The following is a 24,170-nucleotide window of genomic DNA, read 5'->3' as shown; positions in this document are numbered from 1 at the left end:
CAAATTGTATGTATCTGTGCATGCGTGTATTTTATCATTCGGTAAAATTTAGAGTTTCAATTGGTAAATCAAAAATTTCCCGCCTCTCAAAAATTTAAATTCAGGATGCTTCTGTCTTAAAGCGTTTGTTAAAGGATTCTTGACCTGCAAATAATACATGCTGCACATCATTTTTTTGACATTTCTCCGCTACCAACGATCAACAAAATCGAAATTTTTAAGATCAAATATTAGTTAGCATTCAGTAGAATAAAATAATTCAGAGGTCGTTAAATACAACATCACAAGTTCATTAATTCGATTCTTTCCTCTTTATCTCCAGAACAAAAACTTTTTCTATTAAGTTATAAAACGCTTTCAGTTAATGAAAACCTATTGCCACAGATGGACGTTATAAAGACAGGTATCCAGTTAGAGTGGTACTTCCCAAAGACAAAGAAATTAACCTCTATTGTTATTTATCAGTTTTCCAACTATTCATTCATGAAAAGGATTTCCATATTAAAGTGCATTGTACATGTTATATAAATATGCATATATAACACTGTGAAAGACCAAAATTGGAGAATATCGACATTCACTATCAATATTCGATCTTTTACAGATTTTTTTACTGTGTGAATGTTAACATTCGTCAGCGAACGTCGACATTTGCCGCAGTTTCGCTCTTTTACAGTAACATAAATAAATATAACTAAACATAAATAAATATAATATTTCTCATAAACGTGCACAATATCTTTTGGTTTAGGCTGTGTCTTACTCCAAAAACAACCCAATGACGAGTTAAGAGCAGTTTCGTACGCTTCAAGATCTTTAAGTGACACAGAAAAGCGTTATTCGCAAATCGAAAAGGAAGCTTTGGCTGCGACCTAGGCAGCAGAACGATTTCAACAATACTTGCTAGGACTTCAGTTCACCTTAGAGACTGATCATAAGCCTCTAGTCCCTCTTTTAGGCAAGATGAACATCGAAGACCTTCCATCGCGTATTCAACGTTTCAGAATCAGATTGATGCGTTTTGATTACAATATGATGTACGTTCCAGGTGACTTAATTGCAACTGCCGATACATTATCAAGATCTCCAGAAACACATAAAATGAATCACGATGAGCTTTCGGACAATGAAGTACAATCCTGTGTTAATTATAGTGTAAAAACCATTCCTGCTTCTGAGAAATTACAAGAAATAAAAGAACTTCTGAAGGGTAGCTCTTTATCTCCGATTATCAAATTTTGCCAAGAGGGGTGGCCAGAACACGGCAACATGCCATTTGAAGCGGGTCCATACTGGAATTAATCACAATTTGGTATTGCTTTTTCCAAATTTTCCGCACCGTCAGACAAAATTTTCAGGATAAGGAGCATTTTTGGTAGGTGACACTGACCTCCTTTCGAAGTACCCCTAAACAATATTAAATGAAACCTCATTACGTAAAAAGGATTTTACTTACCAAATGCAGCTGTTCCAAGAAAAACGTCAAAGATAGCAGTAATGATGCAGGTCAAAAGAGCGTACAGACGTCGACGTTCAACATCATCGGCCATCTGCATGGATACTTCCTTCAAAGTCAAAGACACCGATTCTGTCAAAATAAAAGTTTGTGAAGACATTTTGACCACTACTCTTCAGTAAGGTGTTTTTAGTTCAAATAGCAAACATAAAGGATTAAAATACACAGTTGTTCTTTGAGCGAGATATGTTATGAAAGATTTCACCATTTACAACGTATTTTTATTGATCGTTTGCACAAGTTCTGTTTATGGAAAAACAATCTAAAGATTTTCATTTTTGCATATCAGATCTTCACTATTCCTTGAAAGCACGATCACAAAATGCGAAAGCACAGAAAAAACTTCTACGTTGAGTTTCGAAACAAAATTTTTTCTAGAGCATTTGTCTTCACTTTACGGAATAGTATAAATGTTTTGAAACAAACACAGCTTTCCATAAGTAATCCATTGAATCGCTTCTTGGAATCAAAAGATTTAGAACGAACCAGAACGGAGGTTTTTCAAAACTAACACTTCAAACAACACAAAAGTACGAGTTACGAGTCAAAGTTTGAGAAATTTCAACCAATGACGACACAAGAGTTATTAACTAGTGCTCGGCAATCCTGGAAATCATTTGTATGGTTTCGAAATAGCTGAAATCCGTCACGAAATTTCCATCGGTCAAAAACCGAAAATGTTTAGAGACGCACAATTAGGATACATCACAGTACAATGTTAATCATTCCAACATTATATTAATCAGACCTTCTACAAATGAATGACTTATATCCAGGTACATATATATCCAGGTTTAAATCACTAACTATATTTAAAATTCTTATCGAAAAAGGTTCAGGTATCTACGTTCAGATAAGAGAAGCGGTTTTCTAGCTGTCATTGCATGAAATTTTTGAAAACATACTTGGCCTGTACCAACAAAGTGAAGACCTTATGAGTAAGAATGACGTTAAGCTTGATCAGCTGAAGTAGTGACTCATGTACAGAAATCATGATTCTTACCTTGATGATTACAAAATGATCGTGACATAGAACGAAATCGCTATAAGCACGTAGTAACTGTATTTGACTAGCTGCTAAAATATAAATATATTTCCTCGAAGCACGTGTAAAGAAAAGTTCATTGTTTGAGACTGAATGCAGTTAGAAACAGTTCGGACAGTGTTGACAAGGTGAATCACATAGGACGGTTCAGGAAACGGAAAAATGAAAAATGTTCAATTGAAGATCAGAACGGTTTTTTCGATAGTTTCCTTATAGATGAAATATCTTTCTCAAGTTAAAAAGTTAACTTTAAGAATAAAAATGTGCAGTTTTCTTGAAATTTGTTCTCACACATTCGCACAAATGTCGATAGCTAAGTTTGTACTTTCAGTTGCCAAGAAAATTATGACTTTCAAATTTTAAAATATGAAAATGAAACCACTTTAAAGAACTTACGAATTAACTTAACAAGTGACATTAACTACAGAGGGTGGCCAAATCGTCATACTCAAACAAACTTTTCTGTATTTTTATTGTTTTTTTATTGTTGTTACATAGTTTTATTATTTGACACACTTTAAAGTTTATTTAAAATATGAATTAAACACATTAAACGCAAAGTACTATCTGATTGATACTATAAATAGGTTAAAAAAAATTTAATACTTAGTAACTCCGCCTTTTGCTGCTATCACAAGTGCAAACAATGGGACGTTCAGTCGTCATCTCATAGGGCAGTTATATTAATGGATTCTAATGTGCTGAACTTGAAAGTACGCGTAACAAGTATAGCCTTTCATTCAATTAAATAAAAGCTTTTTTTCAGCAAAAAGTTGTTTTTTCTCCTATTTTATACATACATGTATAGCAGTTAATTAAAATAGACCTTTTTTTTTCAAAGAAAATCACCCGTATAGCGTCCGGTCCACATTGATTCGGATAATTGGTGTTCTACTGTAGTTCTTTTGCACAAGTTTCAGAAGTTATTAATTTCAATTTTAAAACACTGTTTTACTTCCATATTTTTGTAGATAATGCATTGTATCAATCGTGGATTCATGGGGTTGGTCACGAAGCCATACTATACGATCTGAAGTGTTATATTAATCTAAAGCTATCAGCGCGTTAAGATGACTGAGAATATGAAGTAACATAGACGGAAGATAAACATGTGCCAGTGATCAACCAAACCCCTAAAAAATATTCTTAGTAATTAGAACGTGATTCTCTCAGTAATTAAAATTTTAATTAACGGAAAAGAGAAGAGAACTTCATAGCAGATTTTTTTCCTTAAGTTTATGTTCCAAAATAAATCGTCAAGTTACATATAGTTCACATCGTTAAGCTATTTTCAGATCGGAGACTGATTTAAAAATGCACCACATTGAAAAAATTAATAAACTGCAAGAGTGGATGATTATCATGTAAGTATCATTTGAAGTGCAGAAAATTTTTAATCATATTTGTTTACTCAGTTTGAAAAGGATGGCTGCTGTAAAAATGTCGATATACTTCCCGGGGAACTATTACTACTCTCTGCTGCTGCAGAATTTCCTAACACATTTTAGCGTTTCATTTACAGTAATTAAAAAGGTAAGCGATGTGATGGGAGTTAAAATTTTTAAAGTAAGCCTTAACTGATTTTTTTATTATTATTATACTGTGTAAAATTAAATAATGTCGATAATGAAAGTGAGTATGTGAGAAAATTAGAAAAGAGATAGTATCTGTGGAAAATGCATCAAATCTTTGCAGTGCTTATAAAGCTCATTTTAATATTGCGCACATATTTTAAAATAGAGCTGTAAAAGGTCACAGTGATCTCTAGTGACTTCCCATCAGGGTGCCCCTGTTCCCAAAATCCCGCCCGCTGTACCCCTTTGGTGCATCATCATGGATTTAAAAAAAGGCTACAAAACCGATTAGTGTTTAAAGTAATGTTATTAACAAAGAAATTACTAATTATATAGTTTAGAATAAAATTACTAATTATATAGAAATTTTTATACTGAACTTATATCAGGTACTCAAGAGGGGGGAAGGGTGTCATAGTGGAGACTGTGGTATTAAAATGTTTAGGTGTAGTGTTAAGGGTGTTTTTCTCGAATTTGGTTAGGCTCTTGTTTTTAGAAGGAATCCGTAGTATTTGGAGGTGCCACTCTTGGTTCACCCCCGATTATAGACCTTATACACAACAAAATTCATAAGCTTTATGAAACAAGCTTTCTGTTGGTAATGTAAAAGAAAGTAGCCATTATTTCAAACAAGTGGCGACTGTTGACATTGTTACTATCCGCCACTGACGACTAAAGAACTTCCCAATTTTTCCCGACCATAAATAATGCACCCTAATGACTATAAATAATATCTTGGGAGGGATGCTACAAGTTAGTACCTACGATTCAGTTTCCAGTCTACAAACGCAACAAATTAATGCTCTTTCACGATTTTGGAGAATGTGAAAACTATTCAAATGTTATTAAACTTCCATTTCTAAATTTTTTTTAATCATGAATATTTATGTCTTTCAAACAAAAACTTCCGAACTTCCAACAAAAATGAAACGTTCTATTTTTTCCAAATTAGCAGGTACCTAGTATTGTTGATGATATGTATATAAAGGATTGTTTCCCAAATGTATTTAAAAAAAATGTTTCCTCAAGACATATAGATGTGAAACTTATATCTTTTCTTTTTCATTATATTCTGAACTGTCACTTCACCCCGCACGATTCTCCCATGACAAGCTCTTTTTCTTTTTGCCCCTGACTTGACTGGCATTTTCACAACAAAATTATATATTTTAATGTAGAAAATGAATTGAAAACAGCGAGAAACTAAACAATACTCGAAATCCGCAAGTTAATTGTTGCCAAAAATAATGGTAATTATAAAGTTAATTTTGTCTTAAAAGTTAAACTAATTTCAAAACTGAACTTTCGCAACGTGGATTACACTTTTTAACAGATGACGACTGTAATGAAATTTCCTCGAAAATCTGCGTTACTTAAAAAGTTGAAAATTATCAAAAACCACAAATATTTGCTTGCTCAGGTTGAAAAAATTACCTTGAAATTAGTTTGTGTTAAAGTACTAACTTTATTTTGAAGTAAGTTACCGTCCGAAACTGCAGTCCTCGGATAGAATAACCGAGTTGGCGGTGTATTTTAAGTACTAACTTTATTTTTGCCAGCATTTTTCCATTGATTTTGGCAGCAATTAAAAAACAACTCCGTCCTTCTGTCACAGAAAAAGGTTGAGCATCTGAATTTCAAAGCCCTCGCATAAAAAATTTCCACTTCAAAAAAATTTCAAAGTGAGAAAACAAATAGGCTTGTCGTAAATGACAAATAAGTGATAACATTCTTTCTGAAAACGTGACAAACAACCTGCCCAGTTAAGTGCATCGTACTTTATCATAAAATTTTTCTAGCTCTTCCCCTTCAGTCCTTCTAGAATAGAAGATAACTTTCATTCGAGGAATTATCAGTGAGAACTATTCGGTGGATGCCATGTGGCAATATTTTTAAGGTCTCAGGAACTTGAAACTTTTAGAAAATCTTAGAAGGAAAGAAAGAGGTGAGGTAGATAAATTACTTCTTAGGTAAATAACATCTCGGAGAGTAACTTAAGTGTTGCCGATATGTACAAAAAAAAAGAATTTTGATTTGGTTATTTTAAGGTCCACATTTTGATATTTTTATTTTATTAGCGTAGATATAGAAGAGATTAAAACATTTTTACTTCAACAAACAATATATTAAAGAAAATTATTTCAAACACTAGAAAATCTCCCGTTGAGGTATGAGAGGTGAAAATTGCGGGATGTTCTTTTAATCAATACTCCAATAAGCGGGCTCGACTGTACATAGAATTCCAACCCAAAAAAAAACAAAGTTCTATTTGACATATTTTAAATTTGTGGAATTTACTTTGAGATTAGTTTTAAGAAGGTTTAAATAACACGTTCAGAATGTTATAATGTACTGGAAAATCGCCCGTCAAGATATGACGAGTGAAAATTGCTTCTACATTTGAACGAAGCAATTGCCTGTTTGGTGACAAAGGGTGTTTTTTTTAGAAGTAGAGAAATTTAGGCTCAAATAAAACACAGTTAAATGTTGTTAATTGCCATTAATGTTGATTTATTCGAAAAATGATTCTTTGCCATTTTTATTTAAATATGATTTCTGGCATGTGGCCACCTCGGATGGCTCGGAGAAAGTCTAATTGGAAAGTCCAATTTTCTCACTTTTTTCAGCAATAGAGGCAGTATGTCAGTAATATGGTGGCGAATGTTCTCTTCCAAGGCGTCAATCGTCTGTGGCTTATCGATGCAGACCAGAGACTCCACATAGCCCCACAAAAAGTAGTTCAGCGGTGTTAAATCGCGTGATCTTTCAGGCCAATTCACGGGTCCATTAAGCGAAATTATTCGTTCACCGAACGTTTCTTTCAATAAATCAATTGTGCCACGCACTGTGAGGCATGTTGCACCGCCTTGTTGTCTCTTCATGATGAAATGGCAAACCGTACTGAACACAAAATAAGTGACAGCTATCAAAATGGCACACATATCAGACAGTATTGCCTACTTAAAGTTCTATACCTCTAAAAAAAAGCACCCTTTATTTTGATAGTTGGAATTTTAGCCCTAACTCCAGTGGATAAACCCTAAACTTGTTGGTTGCGTATATTGTTGACCACTTTTTCCTTTCTTCGTTCTCCTAAAATGACAGTCTTACCAGTAAAACATTTAACTTACCGGATCCAGTTCAGCCTTGTCAAAATTAAGCATTTCCCTGCTTATCAGATTATCATGCCGTGGCGCGAGTTTCATTGTTGGTGACGTCAAGAGCGTTACTCGATCAGGGAATTGGCTGTTTTATATATGAGGATTTGTAAATTGAATATATTTGAGTTTTTGATTCAAGAAATAAGAAAAGGTAAGACAAATAAAAATAAATGTTTCTATTAGAAAAACATTGAAAAGAGCAAGGGATTTATTGATTGACAGGCAGAATTCAATAAGTTTAAAGCGCTGTATTTTTCACAGGACACAAAGCGCCTCAGACGACCTTAGCTTTAATACAATTGTTATGGACAGCTAATTTTTGATTTCATTCTATTTTTCTCTTAACTTATTTTTAGTGGTGATTAAAATGTAATATTTTCGCGATAGTGTAATATATTTTAATATCAATATTATCTGCTATAAATTATACGCTCAGGTAAAATATTGCATAGGTACTTTTTTCATTGTTTCTATTTATATTTAAAATCATACATTTCGGCAGTTTTTGCTATTAATCAGTTCTACAACTTTTTTTTTATTCTTCAACTGTAAACTTACATACTGAGCATGAAATGTGCTTAATATACATACCTATTTAAAAAGCAATAACATTTGTTTAACCTTTTTAACAATTATGTATTTGAAGCAATTTAGACAATGTACGATTGAGACAAAGATACACTACATCACCAAATGTATCAGGACACTTTTAAAAACTCACATTTTTACCGATTTTCGAGAAATAAGAGACCAATTTTTCTGCAGCTTTTGTCACGTGGAAGGTATGCTCCAGCTGTCATATTCCAATATAAATTGAATCACCCACGAATTTAGGAAATCAGCAACAATTGGGGGGAAAAAAACATTTTTTTTTATCATTCCTCATCGTAAATAGCTGTAAATTTTAGAAATTAGTTAGCTTACTATGTACAATTATTTTATATACTTTCTCGAACGTATCGCTGATATTCATGAAGGTATAAATATTTCTTTTAAAACTACGAATTTTATTTGAAGGTTTTTGGCTCATAACACGCAAAATGTTTCAAACCATAACAAACTTCCAGATAACTTGACAGAATGCAAAAAGGATAACACTGAAATTTTAAATAAAATATTGAAAATGTCTTTAAATATTAACCTTTAAAGCAATTAAATTTTCATTGTGCATGCGTGAGAGATAGCAATTTATAACTTTTATAATTGGAAACCCAAGTAGATCCCTCAACTTATCTTAAAAATTCAGAAGTATTAGCGTTATCCGTTATTTTAAAAAAAAGCCGAATATCAATAATGGGGTTGTTTCCTTCAATCAAAAGTAATACTTTTACTCACTGAAATGGATAGAATAAGCAAAAAAAATTACATGGACCTAGAAAATTCTTTCATTTTCCCCAACAGTTATTTTTTAATTATTTTTTTAAAGTGTCCGATTTTTCAAACAAGGCGTGGTCTTGATGACGTCACAAATGATACACTTTCCCGCATCTTTGTACTGTGTTTCCACGTTATGATAATCAAGAAGCGAATTAAAATTGCGCTTTACGCTTGCTATCAACCATATCGTTGCCAATACACGTAAGTAAAGATGCGAATTAAATATTTTGCTCTGTGAATGGCAACACAGAATTTCATTTCCTCATTTGTGATGTCATCAGCAGAAGACAAACAGTGAATAGAAGTACTTATGTGTGCATACCGGTATTTTATCGTTCGGCAAAATTTGATGTTCCATTCAGCAAATTGAGAATTTCCGCTCATCCAAGCTTGGGGTGCCACCAACTCTTCTACTTGATATGCAAATTGAGTATTATAAAACTATCAAGTAGAACCAATTTTTAATATAAAAATAAGTATGGTTTTTAAATGTATGAATTGCTACAATTTGAACCACCCAATTTTAAAAGCTAACATTTGTCTATCATCTACACTTGCCTCCGATTTTTAGTCAATATGTTTTCCATTCTAGCTTAGCATTGGAAGCAAAAATAAATGCCCATTTTCAGAGAAACTAATGACCTTGAAAACAGATTTTTCTTAACTAAACATCAATCAATAATTAACTAATTAGTAAACCAGTTTAAACCACAATTTAGAAAAAGCTAGCAAGATAGAAATTTAGATTAAAATAAAAGAACATTGGACACAATAGATTTGAACAAAAGGTGTGGTCTGAGGGAATTTAATCTTTGCCTTGAAGGTGTGAAAAATTGCAATTTCCAACAACATCATATACATAAGAAAATTAGTTTCAGCAACTAATAATTCAGGAAACTCGCGGTATCAATCATTCACTAGGCAACAACGCTTGGTATTCTCGTCTGCGTTCAGCTGGAGTCGGGGCATCCCAATGGTCACGAGAGGTCACTGTGACCTCCCAAAAATTTCCTTATTCAGCAAATTTTGTCTGACGATTTGGCAATATTATCATCATTCTGTAGAATTTGGTGCTTGGTTCGGCAAAATTCGGAGTTCTATTGAGCAAAATTATCATCATTCGGAAAAATTGTGTTCCATTCGGCAACTTTTCTTTTTTGGCTAAAATACTCTTTACCCAAAGTGAGAATTTTTTTATTTCACTGGGAATTGCTCTATATTCCAACAATTTTAATACTGAATTTAAAAACAGTCAATTAATTCAGTAGTTGTTAGAAATGAATTCAGCATAATTAATGCATTTATCCGATGTAGCTGTATAAAAAGCTTTTTTGTACCTCTTCTACTCAAGTTTTGTCCGAAACTGGTAAAATAGGGGGGGGGGAGAGAATGTAGAAAAGAATCAAGTAACAGGATACGTTTTACGTAACCTAGACGATTTCAAAGCAAATATAAAAACAAGCCTTATCGCTGCTTGAAATTAAACAAAATGTGTCTAATTGTTTGTTTGGAGATAAAGACTCTGGTCGTTTTTCGTCAAGTAGGAGCATTGTTTCAATGAAAAGGTTGATAATGAAACTCCTTTCACAAAACTCTCGATTGTTTCAGACTCTTTCAATAATGGGGCTGGAGGATGTTTGCGAATTCTTCAGATAATCTTACGTGCAATAGTAAGTCACCTGTTGACGCAAAAAGAAACTTCTTTTGAAACAATGGTAGAAAACAAGTACCCAAAAGGAGAAAATATAAATTATCGAGTAGATGATTATGTAATTCCGTTTGCAGATCCGTTCTTTTCATTATGAAGACATTTGTCATTTACGACAATTTTAATTGAATTAGATAAGATTTGCATAGATTGAAAAGAATGGTAATATGGAGAAAAATTTATATTTTTAAACGTTAGAGTTATAAAAAAAAAGTTGTTCGAAAGAAGAACGAAAGGGGAACTTAAGGGAATTATCCTTACTTGACCAAAGTTGATGTTGCTCTGATTTTTCAGATTACCATGACGACGATTGTTTTTGATATTTATTCCGAGAGCAAAATTTTCGTCGTCATAGTTACAAATCGTTTGCGGTTTCATTTCATTCAAATATTTTTCAGGGATTAACTCAAGCAGACATTACAGTATAAAACGGTTTTAATGTAAAATTAATTAAATATTTTGAACTTAAAAACATTTAACATTTATTGAGGGAAGTGGATGATGTGAGAAAAATTCTCACGCAAATTCTCAGGTTACTTCAGTTTGACGCGAGTTCTGGTGGTTTAAAAATGACTACTGTTGGTCGCGTAAATAAAGCATATGTGGCAACTTAATTTCTTGAAAATTCATTATTAGTGATAAAATACATGACACTCAGTAATCTTTTATTATTCTTGTTATTTTTCACGCATTTTCAAAAGTTCATTCATACGACGCCAATTGTGGAAGCAGTTTCATCAAAACCGTTTTTCAGAGAGGGTGAACATTCAGGTAGCACATATCCCTGATTCTGTGGCATTTCCAAGAGGAAGTGATGCGTTTTCTGCCAGATTTGCTTGTGCAATCTGCTTCTAGTGACTTGTTTGGGTCAAAAAATTTTGATACGTGCAACTACTGACTTGAAACACCTGTTAAATTTGCAATAGCCTTCTAGAATTCTTTAGGCGGAGGGGGGCCTATCAATAATTATGTTTTCCTACGCTTCCTAGGGCACGTATCTGAAGCCTTGCCCCTTCTTAAAAAACGTTTTGACATTATCAAGTAATAAAATTAATTAAATATTAAAATTTAATCGCAAACTGTAGCAAAATTTCTTCTATGAGTGTTAGATACGTATTGACTACGGCAGGCATCAAAACTTACTGAGAAATATTTCTAAAAAACTAAATATAACCTCACAACAGTTTTTTTCGCACATTGGAGACTAAAACAGGAATAACCTCACTATTTTGTAAAATGACGCAGACTGGTAGTGTTTGTACTTCTAAAAAACAATAATAAAGATATTAATAGCAAAGCAGAATTTAAGAAAGTTAATGGTTTTTTTGTTTATTTCTTGAAACAGTTAGCCTAAACTAGAAAATACAAGATTTTGAGCGGTGTCCCTAATAACCTGCCACCCACTGTATTTGCTGCAACTATTTAATCTGACGATTAATTTTGTTTGCATTTGCGTCCGCGGTTAATAAGTTTAACCATTAAAAGAATTTAGACTCAAACGCAAGAAAGTATATGTTCCTTTCTTTGAACAAATTGGGATTACAATCATTTAATCCAACGATTAATCTTACTCTAGCTTTAGCGTCTGGTTCAAGATTTCTCAGTAGTCTCTAAAACAATCAATGACAAAACTCAAGTGATAAAAACCAATTTTCTAGCAGTGACACCCACACATATTTCTAGGCACAACATTTTACATTGTTTTGATTAACCGCTGCGGTTGATAAGATTAACCACTTAAAAAAATAGACTCAAACACATGAAAGTATTTGTTGCTTTCTATGAACAAATTGGGACTACAACTATTCAATCCGGAGATTAATCGTGTTTGCTTTAGCGTCTGCTTCAAGCTTTGTCAATAATCCCTGCAACAATCAAAGAAAAATCTATCAAGTGATAAAAACAAATTCCCATGCAATTATCCGAGACATCAGCACACATTTCTACGCACGAAATCTCGCGTTGCGTTAATTGCATTAACTGTTACAGTTAAGCATTAAAAAATTTAGACTCAAATGCATGAGAATAATTGTTGCATTCAATGATCAAATCGGGATTACAACTGTTTAATCCAACGATTAATCTTGTTTGCTTTAGCGCTTGCTAGCAGATTTATCAATAATTACTAAAATAATCAATGACATAAAACTGTCAAGTGATAAAAGCCATTTTTTTAGCAATTACCAGAGACATCTGCACGTATTTCTAGGCACGAAATATCATGTTGCTAGACTATCCATTGCGGTTAATAAGATTATCCATTTAAAAAAAAAAGGACTCATAAAAGTATTTGTTGCATTCAATGAACAAATCTGAATTCTAACTCTTTGTTTCGACGATTAATCGTGTTTGCTACAAGATTTGTAATAATAACTATAAGTCAAGGACATAAAATTAACACGGGATAAAGGCCAATTTTCTAGCAACTAATAGAGACACCCGCACCTGTTCCTAGGCACAAAATCTCATGCATTGATAAGATTAACCATTGCGGTTAATCCGATTATCTATTTGAAAATATAGACTCGAATATGCCTAAAAATTTATTTTTTGCATTTAGTAAACAAATCTTGAGTACAACTATTTTATCCGACGATTAGTTTTGTTCGCATTAGTGTTTGCTTCAAGACTTGTCAATAATCACTAAAACAATCAATGGCATAAAACTGTCAGCTGATAAACACCAATTTTCTAGCAATTACCAGAGAGACCCGCACATGTTTCTAGGCATGAGATTTCACGTTGCAAACCACGCGCTAATATTTACTCATCTCAATTTTCCTTCCATTTCCGGATTCTGTCGGTTAGACAAAATTACGGAATGTTTACAAATTGATAAAGGCAAGACAGATACGTTTATCTTCTCTTCCGCGTAATCAAGTAAATTTAGCGGAGATCTTTGATTGCACGGAAAAAAAAATACAAATCGGGCTCATCAATTGAGCATATCTATTTGACTTGACTCATTTGGTGATAACATATTTATTTTTTCTTTATGACATTCCCCCGTCCTATTTGTACATGATGTAAGGAATCAAATTTAATTGCTTAAGTCAACAATTGCTATAGAAAATTTGTTTGATTGGCGACATCAAAAGTCAGCGGCTTTGCGATTGAAATTTGAGCCATGGAGACAATATTGCTTTAGGAATGGTAATCAAAAACTCAAAACATTTCCTGAGGAAGAAAGTTTTTTTTTAATACTCTAGTTAAATCTTTCATAAAACAAGTTTTCAAGTTTATTGCGCAATAAGTAATAAAATATTAATTAACAAAATTACAAAATAGTTAATAATCACTCTTGGCCGACTGTAGATTAATATAGGGGAGCCCATCAAAGGCGGGCATGGCGCAGACTGCGCTATTGAAATTTTTTAAGTGGGTGTTTTAAGAGTATTTTTTTTCGAGTCTTTCGTTTTTCGGGGGTCTTCGTAGTGCTTGGGAGGTTAAGCCATTGCTCTTGAGGGGGATGGATACCCCTGATTTATAGTTAAGCCAATGTAAATAAGACGAAGATTTAAAATAAAAATTATGAACGGATGTTTTGATGCTCAAAAAATGAGCCTTGATATTGGCCCATAGATGATAATGTTAAACATCTTTTAACCAATAAAGATGTCTTAAAATTTAAAAAAACACTTGCTGATGTTTCACGGCAAAAAATTGTCTGCTTAAGTTTATTGAAAGCAAATACACCCTTTAAATCAGTATTAGTAAAATGTTCATTTTTTCCTGTATAACCTTCTGCTCCAGTTTTTCAATTGTTTAAAACAAAAAAAGAAAAAACATCAAATCAACAAACGAAATAGGAATGAGAATTCTTAATACAGATCTTTGATTTTAAAAAATTACCGTTCGAATTCGACAACGAGTTTTTACCTTACAAGGAAGGACAGATAGGAAATCTCTTTTTTTTTTCTTTCTAATATTTATTAAACTTTTTTTTTATTTATTTATTTTTTTTTTGTAATTTTAATAACTTTTTAATATTTATTAAACTTATTTTCATTTTAAGCAGCATTTTCACCGATAATTAAATTAATTTTCAAGCTTTTTAGTTCTTACTTTTAAGTTCTTTCATTTTCCTCTCTTATCCGAAAAATGGTTAAATACGTCAATTGCTTATTTTTCTCATTTATCCGCAATACCAGATTCTTTTTTTTCCCCCTCATGCATTTGGATGTCACATTCTTTCCTTTTACGAGTTTTGCTTTAAAAGCAGACGTCATGTCCCAAATTTGTAACCAACACTGGCAACTTTCCACATATTGATTTTCTTTATACAATCTTCTACAACCTCTATCGTATAAATCTGACTTTAACAGCTCTGCAGAACAAAACTTCTATTTGAGTGAAGTTTAAAAGTCTAATTTGCTTAAAAGAGAGCCTAATGTACATATTTTTAAGGACATTAAATTACGTTTCAGTCTGGAATTCGTCATCGGTCCTGAGCTTTAGTTTATTGTTTTCATTTTTTTCTGCCATCTTTAAAACTATTTTATTTATAAACTCAATGTTATTAATAAGTTTAAACTTAATCCAAAATGCTTGCAACATGATTCTCATTGATTGTAGTAAAAACGAGGATTATATTTTCCTTTCTCTCTCTCTCTCTCTTTTTTTTAATTCACAGAACACACGTATTCTAACAGCAAGTGGTAAATCTGATTTTCATGTGAAACAAAACTTCAGTTTTCTGTTAAGTGTGCTTAAGACCGTTTTTTCAACTTATTAGGTATCTGCATTTGGAAGGTAAAGGGCATTATCTGCCAATTTTTCAATTTTTTGTTATCTATTTTACTTTAGCTTTATTATACAGGCTTGCTTATTTGTTTCCTGCTGAAAATAAAGCGCGAGAGCAGTGCTATAAAGAATTCAAAAGTAAATAAATAAAATTAAAATATTTTTTCTTTTTCCCCAACTATTAGAAGATTAACGTTACTTTATTATTTCCAATAAGGAATCACACAACGAAAATTTATTAGAGGTTTTTTTTTTTACTCAACTCGAAAAACATAATTTACGTATCACTAATCCAAACTGTGTTGTTATTCTTCATATTAATATTAAACATAATATAACTTAAATCAGCAAACAAATTAAAATAAAATATTGATACTTGCTTATTTGGTTTCTGCTGAAAATAAAACTTAAAAAATTCCGGCATTTCACAATTGTAAGTTTAGAACCCAAAACGAGTTTCTTCCAAAATCTCAAAAACTCATTTCTGCAAATACTGCTCTTTACCTTCCCACGTCAGAATACACTTCCCATTTTACATCTTTCTGAAGTAATTAACTTAAAGTAACTAATGTTTAGTTAATCTATGGGGAAAACCTTGTGTGCATCACTTATAACCTTTCTTCCCCCGAAAAACAAGAGAAATCCAGGTAAATACAATAACAATAGTTAAGAAAAATTAATAGTACCAAAGAACAATTTCTAGTATGTGCAAATTTAATACTTTAATTTTTTAATATTTCGTTTAACTGAAATAATTTTTATGCAACGTTTTCGCAAAATTTAGAAAATTCTTTAAAAATTCAAATTTAAAAAAAAGATCGAAATTGACAGTTATTTCTAAACAATATGTATATTAAAAAAAAACAATTTTAATTAAACTTTCGCCTCTGAAAGGGCGTCAGAGGGGCCGAGGAGCGCCAGGGCACATCCGTTGTCAGTTTGGTCGCCGAGCCAAACTGACATGCCCCCCCTCCCCCATAAAACTTGTCAACTATATTCTACTCCGATTCCGAGCCCCTAGTTTAAGACTAGGCTGACATAGCCTCTCGTCTCAGCCCTGTTTTCTCCCCCCTCCCCCGGAAAAATTCGAAATACTGGGATATAGCTTTTGGCTAAAATGTGTTCATTTAGCAGAAAAAAAGTTTTAAAACTTTGATAAACAGTATAAATCTTTATTCGCTGTAAAACTTTGAAATTTGTGGTCTTTACCATTCCAATAATGCTCCGAAAATCTAAGTTTGAAGGTCAACATTGTTCGAGGGACAAAAAAATTATTAGTTACATTTAATTGCATTCTACACTTTTGGATAATAATTTCCGAAACTGCACGAACGTATTAGTAAGGAAGGTTCGAATAAATACAAAATAATTGGCAGAAATAAAATACCGTTCGTGTTTTTGGTAATATACGAATATTAACCCAAATTTATAAATACTGTTTTAAAATCCTAAGCAAAATACTCAACTTTCTATTTGATTCAGTATTTCTTGTACATGTTTTGAATTGAAGTTCCTCATATTTAGATATTTAATTATTTCCAAAATTATATTCATTATTTTCTTCAATGCAGTATAAATGAATGAGAAGTATAAATAGTGGAAAGTAACAAATGACAGTAAGTGAATTTTGAAATCATTTCCAGTACTGATGCAGTCTATTACGATATTTTTTTATTCTCACATTGTATGCTAACACTGTGGTATTTCTCATTCTTTTCCTACATATGAAAAAGTATTGCAGGATTTAAAGATCAATTTTTTTTATTAAAAATTTATTTCGATTTATATTACATAGTAACGAAGAAGAGCTCGTAAAAAATTGGTTGATTCAAATTTCAGAAATTACGAATAGTTTTAATTATTTCTTCTCGTTGCATTAGTCTTATGCATCGTGTAATTCTGGTCCCAGTGAAAACATTTTACAAACGTTTCGGGAATTTCCAAAGATTAGATTTGCCAAGACAATCATGTAGTCAACCATTCAAATTTTGAAGCACATTACCCTTTTGCAGTCACAAAAATATTTCTCGCGTTGCGACACATAACAAAATTTTATATCAAGATAAGACAAACAGAAATACAACTGTCCTCCCTTTCTTGGTTAACGAATTAGAACTCGTGAAAAATTTGTTACTTCAGGATTTAACGACTTAAGTAAGATTTTATATTCCTACTCTTCGTTACATTAGTTTCATACAGCAGTTGGTCCAGGAAAATCACGAATTTAAATTTTGAAGTCCGTTTTGCCGTCTCAAAAATATCTCGCATTACAAAATATAAAAGTTTTACATCAAAAACTTACTCATTACAATCTTCTAAGTTAAACCATTACTTTCCGATGCATGCACCTCAAAATGGCCAGCATGGTTTTTGCAAAGAACAAATTACGGCAAAGAGAAATGCGACTGTCCCTTCTTTTTTGTTTAACGAATTAGAACTAGGAAAAACATTAATTATTTCAGATTTAAAAAATTGCGTAAGATTTTTAAATTCCTACTCTTCGTTTAATTGATTGCATATATAATTGCAGTGCCAGTGAGACAAAATTGAACGAACCTTTTTGAATTTTCAAAAATTGAATTTATCAATAATCATTTCATTATCAAGGGTTCAAATTTTGAAGCACATTACCCTTTTGTTGTCACAAAAATATTTCTCACGTTGCAACGCATAGCAAAATAAAACTCATTGCAATCTTCATCGGTAAACCATTACCTTCCGATGCATGTACCTCAAAATGCCAAACATGATTTTTACAAAGAAGACAAATAGAAATTCAACTATCCCCCCTTTTTTGGTTACCGAATAAGAACTAGTAAAAAATTTGTTATTTCAGATTTAACGAATTACGTAAAATTTCAAATTCCTACTCTTTGTGGCATTTATTTCATATATTGCTTGCATGTGACACAAAATTGAACGAACTGCAAGAATTGAATCAATTTTCAAGAACTGAAGGGCTCGGGCAAGACTTGATGAGCCACATGATGTGAATTTTTTAGTAGGTCAACTTCCAACTTCTGAAAAATTCTACAAATATTTTTTATAGGTATTATACATTTTATATTCTGCAACACGAAAACCAGATATGTTTTTCTCCAATTGACATGATCCATTGTTATGCTTATTTCAATTTTAGTTATGAGAAATAAAGATTTTGATCGAAAAATCACTCCTTGTGGCTTGTCACATTTCCGCCCCGAGCCCTTCAATTGAAGAAATCAAGACAACAATTTCATTATCAAGGGTTCAGATTTTGAAGCACGTTACCCTTTTTTCGTCACAAAAATATTTCTCACGTTGCGACACATAACAAAATTATGCATAAAAAACTTACTCATTGTAATCTTCATCGGTAAATCATTACCTTCCGATGCATGTACCTCAAAACGCCAAACATGATTTTTAAAAAAGCACAAAATCCGAATTTTTTTATAAAGCACATTTAAACCATCAACATAATCACAACACTAACCTTTTAAGGAGGAATGTGAAAGACTATATTTATAATAGCCGCCATTCTTCTTTTCGATGAGTCCTGTTGCCATCGCGTTATCCGCAAAAAAGTATAAACACAACATTAATGCAAATAAAATTTCAACTCTGGAGAAAAAGAAGTTAGACATTCACTGGATTCCCTAATCGGGGATGCTGCGATCTCTTCAGGCGCGAAATCGATATTAAACTGATGACATATTGGCCAGGTTATCAGCTTTTATACATCAATCAAATTAGACATGTTTTCGTTCCGTTTTCCCCACCGTTTTCACTTGGCGACCTTTGGACAGACGACGCTTGTTTGCGGCCGCGAAACTTCTCGATATTATCTTCTTTCTGTGACCTCAAGTAACAAGTAGCACGTGAAGCAACAAAATAGTTTTCTACTGTTCGCCGTAGAAATCGAGTCACTGTTTGAAGTCCACTTTAAAGAAGAATTGATAATAAAATGATTCAAGGAGGGATCATATATTAGTTTCCAACTGTTTGACGAGATCAGTTTTCTTTCAAGTACTCCGTTCAATTTCTTTCTTTTTCTTCTTCACTTTGAGCAATCAAGATCGTTTTTTGATTTCACTTTCTCTTGACTTTTCTCATTCCATTTTCGTTTGTGATTGGTAGATAGCGAATCATATGATACATTTTTTCGTGTGGGGAGTGAACCTTAAGTCCAACGATATCGTATTGCGATTGGTATATATCCAGTCACGTGATCAATTGCTCTTATTTTTTCAGGGGCGATAAATATTTTCGCATCTTTTTAGTTCATTTCATTATTTGTGAACTACAAATCTTTTTGACGCTTTTTGATGTATTTCGCATCTTATTGATGTTTTTCCGTCTTATTTATTTTTTATCTATCTATTTATTTTTTCTGTATGTAGTTCTTGAAGATACAATTTCACGAAGTTAATTATTGACAATATTGAGCTTTAGAAAAAATATGAGTTGCTAAGAAAGAAAACAAGGAAGATTTTTAAAAAATGCTGCAGACTTCGTGTGGTCCTAATGACATGTATGGTCAATGGTCGACAATAAGACAGTCATATTGAAAAGTCGTCTTATGTCTCAGGTTGCTTTTTTACATTTTATGTCTTAGTCACTTTTCTGATGAGCCAAGACTTAAATTGGGGAAAACCTATCCTCGGAGCGTCGTAATGCTGTGATTAGGATCTGCGCAGCCTTCCCAGTTCTGCCAGGTTAGGTTTGCCCCAACTATAGAGTAAAATTTTTAGGATCGAGAATCCCTCCTCCCCAGAGCAACTTTTTGTCTGCGTGTATCAGGGGTGATTTGGTGCCAGGTTCTGGTACTGCTTTCTTGGGGGAAGAGGAATTCCCCTTTCACATGAAATTGGTAACGACTAAGGAGTCAATTATGTCTCATTGGCGTTCCAGAACTAGAAAACTTATGAATTCACCCTTTGAAGGTTTGAGTATTGTGCAGTCCTTATAAGGAATACATTGTATGATGTATGAGGGAATCGAATCCTCACCCAGAAAAAAAAATTAGTTGCATCTGATCCTGACAGCAAGCTTGAATAACTATTTACATTGTTCGTGGAGTTTAAAAATGAGTGCGTGATAAAAAATCATTGAGTAGAATTACGGTCAAGCAGTACCCGTAGTTCTATTCTATTTGAATTAGGCATGATGTGCATTTTCTTATTTATATTCTTGGCTTAATTTTTACGGATCAGGGGCAGCTTTGGTCAAAATTTGGATTCCTAAGCGGCATCTGAGTCATAATGTTATCAGAATAAAATTTTAAAGGATTTCTTATCAAGGAGAGGCTTTTAAAGCCTAGTAGTTTCACGCCTCATAAGAAGAATTGGAGCACCTAGAAGCAAAGGGGTGAAAGTGCCAGAATTACAGATGTCTAGTACTAATGTCACAAGGACTTTTCATTTGTTTTGGAGTAAGAGATGGTACTAGTAACCCGGGAGGTGCTGCTGTACAGCATGAGTTAGAAAACACTCCTACGTTTTTTGAAGTATGCACGTATTTTACTTAAAACAGAGAAGTCCACTTACATCCCTCTGTTTCTCATTGTCTCAATTCAAGTGGAGAAATGAAATCCATTTTGGAATCGCGAGAAAAATCTTCGCGAGGACCTTTCAATTCCAGGTTTTTCCAGTCTCCTTGGCGTGACAATTCATTGGCAATTCTTGATTACAATATGATCCAATATGGCATGTCAAGTAGTTCAAAAAATTTCTTGCCAAAAGAAAAAGCGACAGATAGGGTTCTAACAATTGAAATCTGGTGCCGCGAAGGAAAGACATTGTGCCAATCAAACGAAAACCTATTTCGTGTTGGCGACAAGGAGGCAAGCCTATGTCATCTCTGGATATTTACTCTAAAGATTCCCCTCACTGGAAAAAAAATGAGCGCGGAAGAAGCGGACAGCCCGATCCCCTCCATCGCCGTGAATGTAATTTCCGTCATCCTCTTTGTTGTAAATCCCAGTAAATCCCTCGTGTTCCATCCATAATATAGGACGTAGTTTACAAGCCTATACGTTTCACGATCAGTCATACAAGCCAGAAAAAAGATGCATTCCTATAAACTATCGGTAGCCAACGTAAAAATGTCACAGCGATTTCTAGTTTGCTGCACAGTGGCTGCTTTACACCTATCTTATTTAAAAATGGCAAATAGAAAAAAAGGAATTTTTAAGAAAAATTTTCCCTCAAAAAGTTTTTTTAGATTGTCGATAATATTTTAATCCAATGGCACTAAAAGTGCAAAAGTGGTACTGTACTAAGTGGCACACAAAGAACAAAAACGAAAATGATTGAAGACATAGGCATAATTAGATTTGTCAGACGTCCCGGTTTTCAACAAAAATCCCGGTGAAAACCAAATTCCCCCGCAACAAAATCCCTGGCAAGGGGGAGGGGGTCCTCCGGTGTCCCGGATGAACATTTCAGAACTCTGGCAAGCCTAGGAATATTTCATAAGTACACGAACATCAATAGTAATGAGTCGTTATAGAGTTGCCAAGAAGTGATACACTACAACGAAGGTGATATCTATTTATCAAATCTTCCGAATGACCTCACACCCGAGGGTCCCCTGAGAGAGCTACCGTTTGAGAAAATGCTAAATCGATGGAGATGGCTCTACCAGGCAGCCATGTCCAGTCAGGAGGCGAAACAGATCTTCAGTTCTCCAAAGGTATAACTTTAATCTTTCTTTAAATCGCAATTTCAAACCATTTTCTATAATTCGTTTGAAGCCTGATTGACTAGAAAGAAAGAAAGGAAAGTTTATTTTTCAGTATTCTCGACCTATGCTCTTTCAATTGGGGAGGGAGGTCAATAGGGGTAGTTTTCCTCCTCGGCTTAGGGAAATTTTTGTGTTTTTATATAAGTGGGAGTGGTTTTTGTTGTTTCTCGATCAATTTGCATGAATTTTAATCCTTTGCCCCCCCCCCACCTCGAAGTCATTTGAAATGGCGGCCCAGTCACGACCTTCTTTTTGAGAGAGAGAAAGAGAGAGTACTGGGTGAGTTAAGGCCTATTTCTTCCTAAAATGCCATAATGCTCAGGTATCCACTGAGAGACCAGGCGTTTTCATTTTTAAACCCAGCTGCCGGTGCTTGTCTTCATTGATATATACCCACAATACAACCTTCTAATTGGAATGGCTTAAAGTTCTTACAGATGGGCCTCTTTGTACACTTATATGCTTACATGTGATAACTGGCACTCCTTTTTAATGTATTGTATATTATTACAAACCCATCATTTTGTAAATACAGTAAAACCCCTCTAATGAGGACACTAACGGGACAAAAAATATTTTCCGTAATAGAAGGGTGTCCGCAAGACATTAATTTAATAATGTTATTTGTATTGGAATGGGAAAATTAAAAATTGCCCTCATAAGAGGAGTGTCCGCGTTTCAGGGGTGTCCGTTAGGAGGGGTTTTACTGTATTTCATTCTAATCTTTTTCCTCTCTCTCAAAAATGAGACTTCATCAATAGATCGCTATACATTTGTCAGCAGATGAAGTCTGTCTTATTCACAGACAACTTGCTCATAAACTAACTTTTAAAAAATCTTAAAAACAAGTGCGATTTCGTTCAAAAGGCACAATTTGCTAAAAAATATATTTAAGAGAAATTGAGAGAATAGTTTGGAATTTCTTTATCTGCGTCACTCAAAAATATTGAAGGACAAAGAATTTCTGTGAAAAATGAGGCAGCATATTAATATGTTTACAACTGTAGGATATGAAATGAACAGAACAATTTATTTAAATATACAGAGAGATAATTACATCGCCTAAACTTTCTTCTCTAAGTTCTATCAAACTTCAAGCTCGTTCTTGACGTATTCTCTCAACCTTCAAAACTCTTAATAGGTTAAGAATAAAACAAATTGAAATCACTTTCATTTCTCTGAAAGAGGATTAAAGAGTTAGAGACGACATGATAGGAGTTGATAGTGAATTTTATATAATTAATATAGGAGTTCGCATTCTAACTTATTTTGCATGTATCGGTCACTCCTTTCAACAACGTCAAAACTCAAAAAAAAGTGATTTTTTAGGAAGGCGATTTTAAAGTTTAAAAGTACGATATCATGAAGAAAAATCTATATAATTCCGCTGATTGAAACATTTCGTGCATAAGGTCTTTTGTAATAAAGTAATTATGATTTCTCTGTTTCAAGAATACTAAGTGTAAAAAGTATCAAGTTTTAAAAAGTTGCGTTTTATTTTGGACGTTCTTGCACCAAATTTTAAAAATAATGCTTGAAATATCTCAAAATGTGTCATTACTAGCTTTTACCCGCGGCTCTGCTTACGCTGATATAGATTTTTTTAATCGATTAAGTCAAATGTCATATATGAACTTCTTATTCATCAAGAAAATGTGATTCTTAAACATTTCTAAAATTTTATCAAGAGGATAGGATGAAAATCGTGAAGAAATTTTGTATTTGAAAAGTGAATTTTTCAAATTAAATGATAATTAAGTAAAAAAGGGGTTTCTTTTTCGATCCACAAAGAAAAAAACTTAAGATGAACAATGAGTTCGGTGAAAATCTTGAAGAGAAAGAAATAGTGGTTTGGTTATCTCGATTCTAGGATTTTGGGTACACATAAAACTGAGAATGCTGAATTTATGAAAAGACTCGTTGCAAAAACATGAAATAATGGGGTGCAGTATACCTTTATAAATACGTATCTTGTATTCTCATTTGGTCTCATCCTAACCTTGCAATGGTAAGTGAAGAACAAAGAGAAAGCTTTTCAACAGGATATTAAACGGTTTAAAAAATGTTACAGTGGAAGATGAAATACCAAAATGTTAGTGGAACTGTTGGTATATAAGTCAAGAGGAATTTAAAGTTCACAAAGGGAAAAAAAATGATCATTTTCTTTCATAAAGCGGAGCTTAATTTTCAACTCAATACTTAATCCTGCGCTATTTTTGTATACAATATATACAATTTAAGCATATAGTATTTCTATATCTGTATTGGAATTCAAAATACAGGTTGATAAGCATGTTCAGATTTGATTTGAAGTTCTCAG

At 33.1% G+C, this 24,170-nt stretch overlaps 1 protein-coding gene across 1 annotated transcript in view; it reads right to left on the bottom strand.

The window, feature by feature from the left end:
• The window catches only part of LOC129229485 (transmembrane protein 163-like), a 35,560-nt gene extending 16,717 nt beyond the window's left edge, over nucleotides 1-18,843 (bottom strand). Inside the window, exons 1-2 of the mRNA XM_054863800.1 lie at nucleotides 18,600-18,843; nucleotides 1,457-1,588 (exon numbers count right to left, since the gene is read on the bottom strand). Of these exons, the coding sequence (XP_054719775.1) occupies nucleotides 1,457-1,588; nucleotides 18,600-18,750 (283 nt within the window). The 5' untranslated portion in view covers nucleotides 18,751-18,843. The remainder of the gene's footprint in view (nucleotides 1-1,456; nucleotides 1,589-18,599) is intronic.
• Nucleotides 18,844-24,170: the final 5,327 nt, after the last annotated feature.

The sequence above is a fragment of the Uloborus diversus genome, chromosome 9 (assembly GCF_026930045.1).
Source record: "Uloborus diversus isolate 005 chromosome 9, Udiv.v.3.1, whole genome shotgun sequence".
Taxonomy (NCBI): Eukaryota; Metazoa; Arthropoda; class Arachnida; order Araneae; family Uloboridae; genus Uloborus; species Uloborus diversus.
This window is presented reverse-complemented; position numbering and strand designations above follow the sequence as displayed.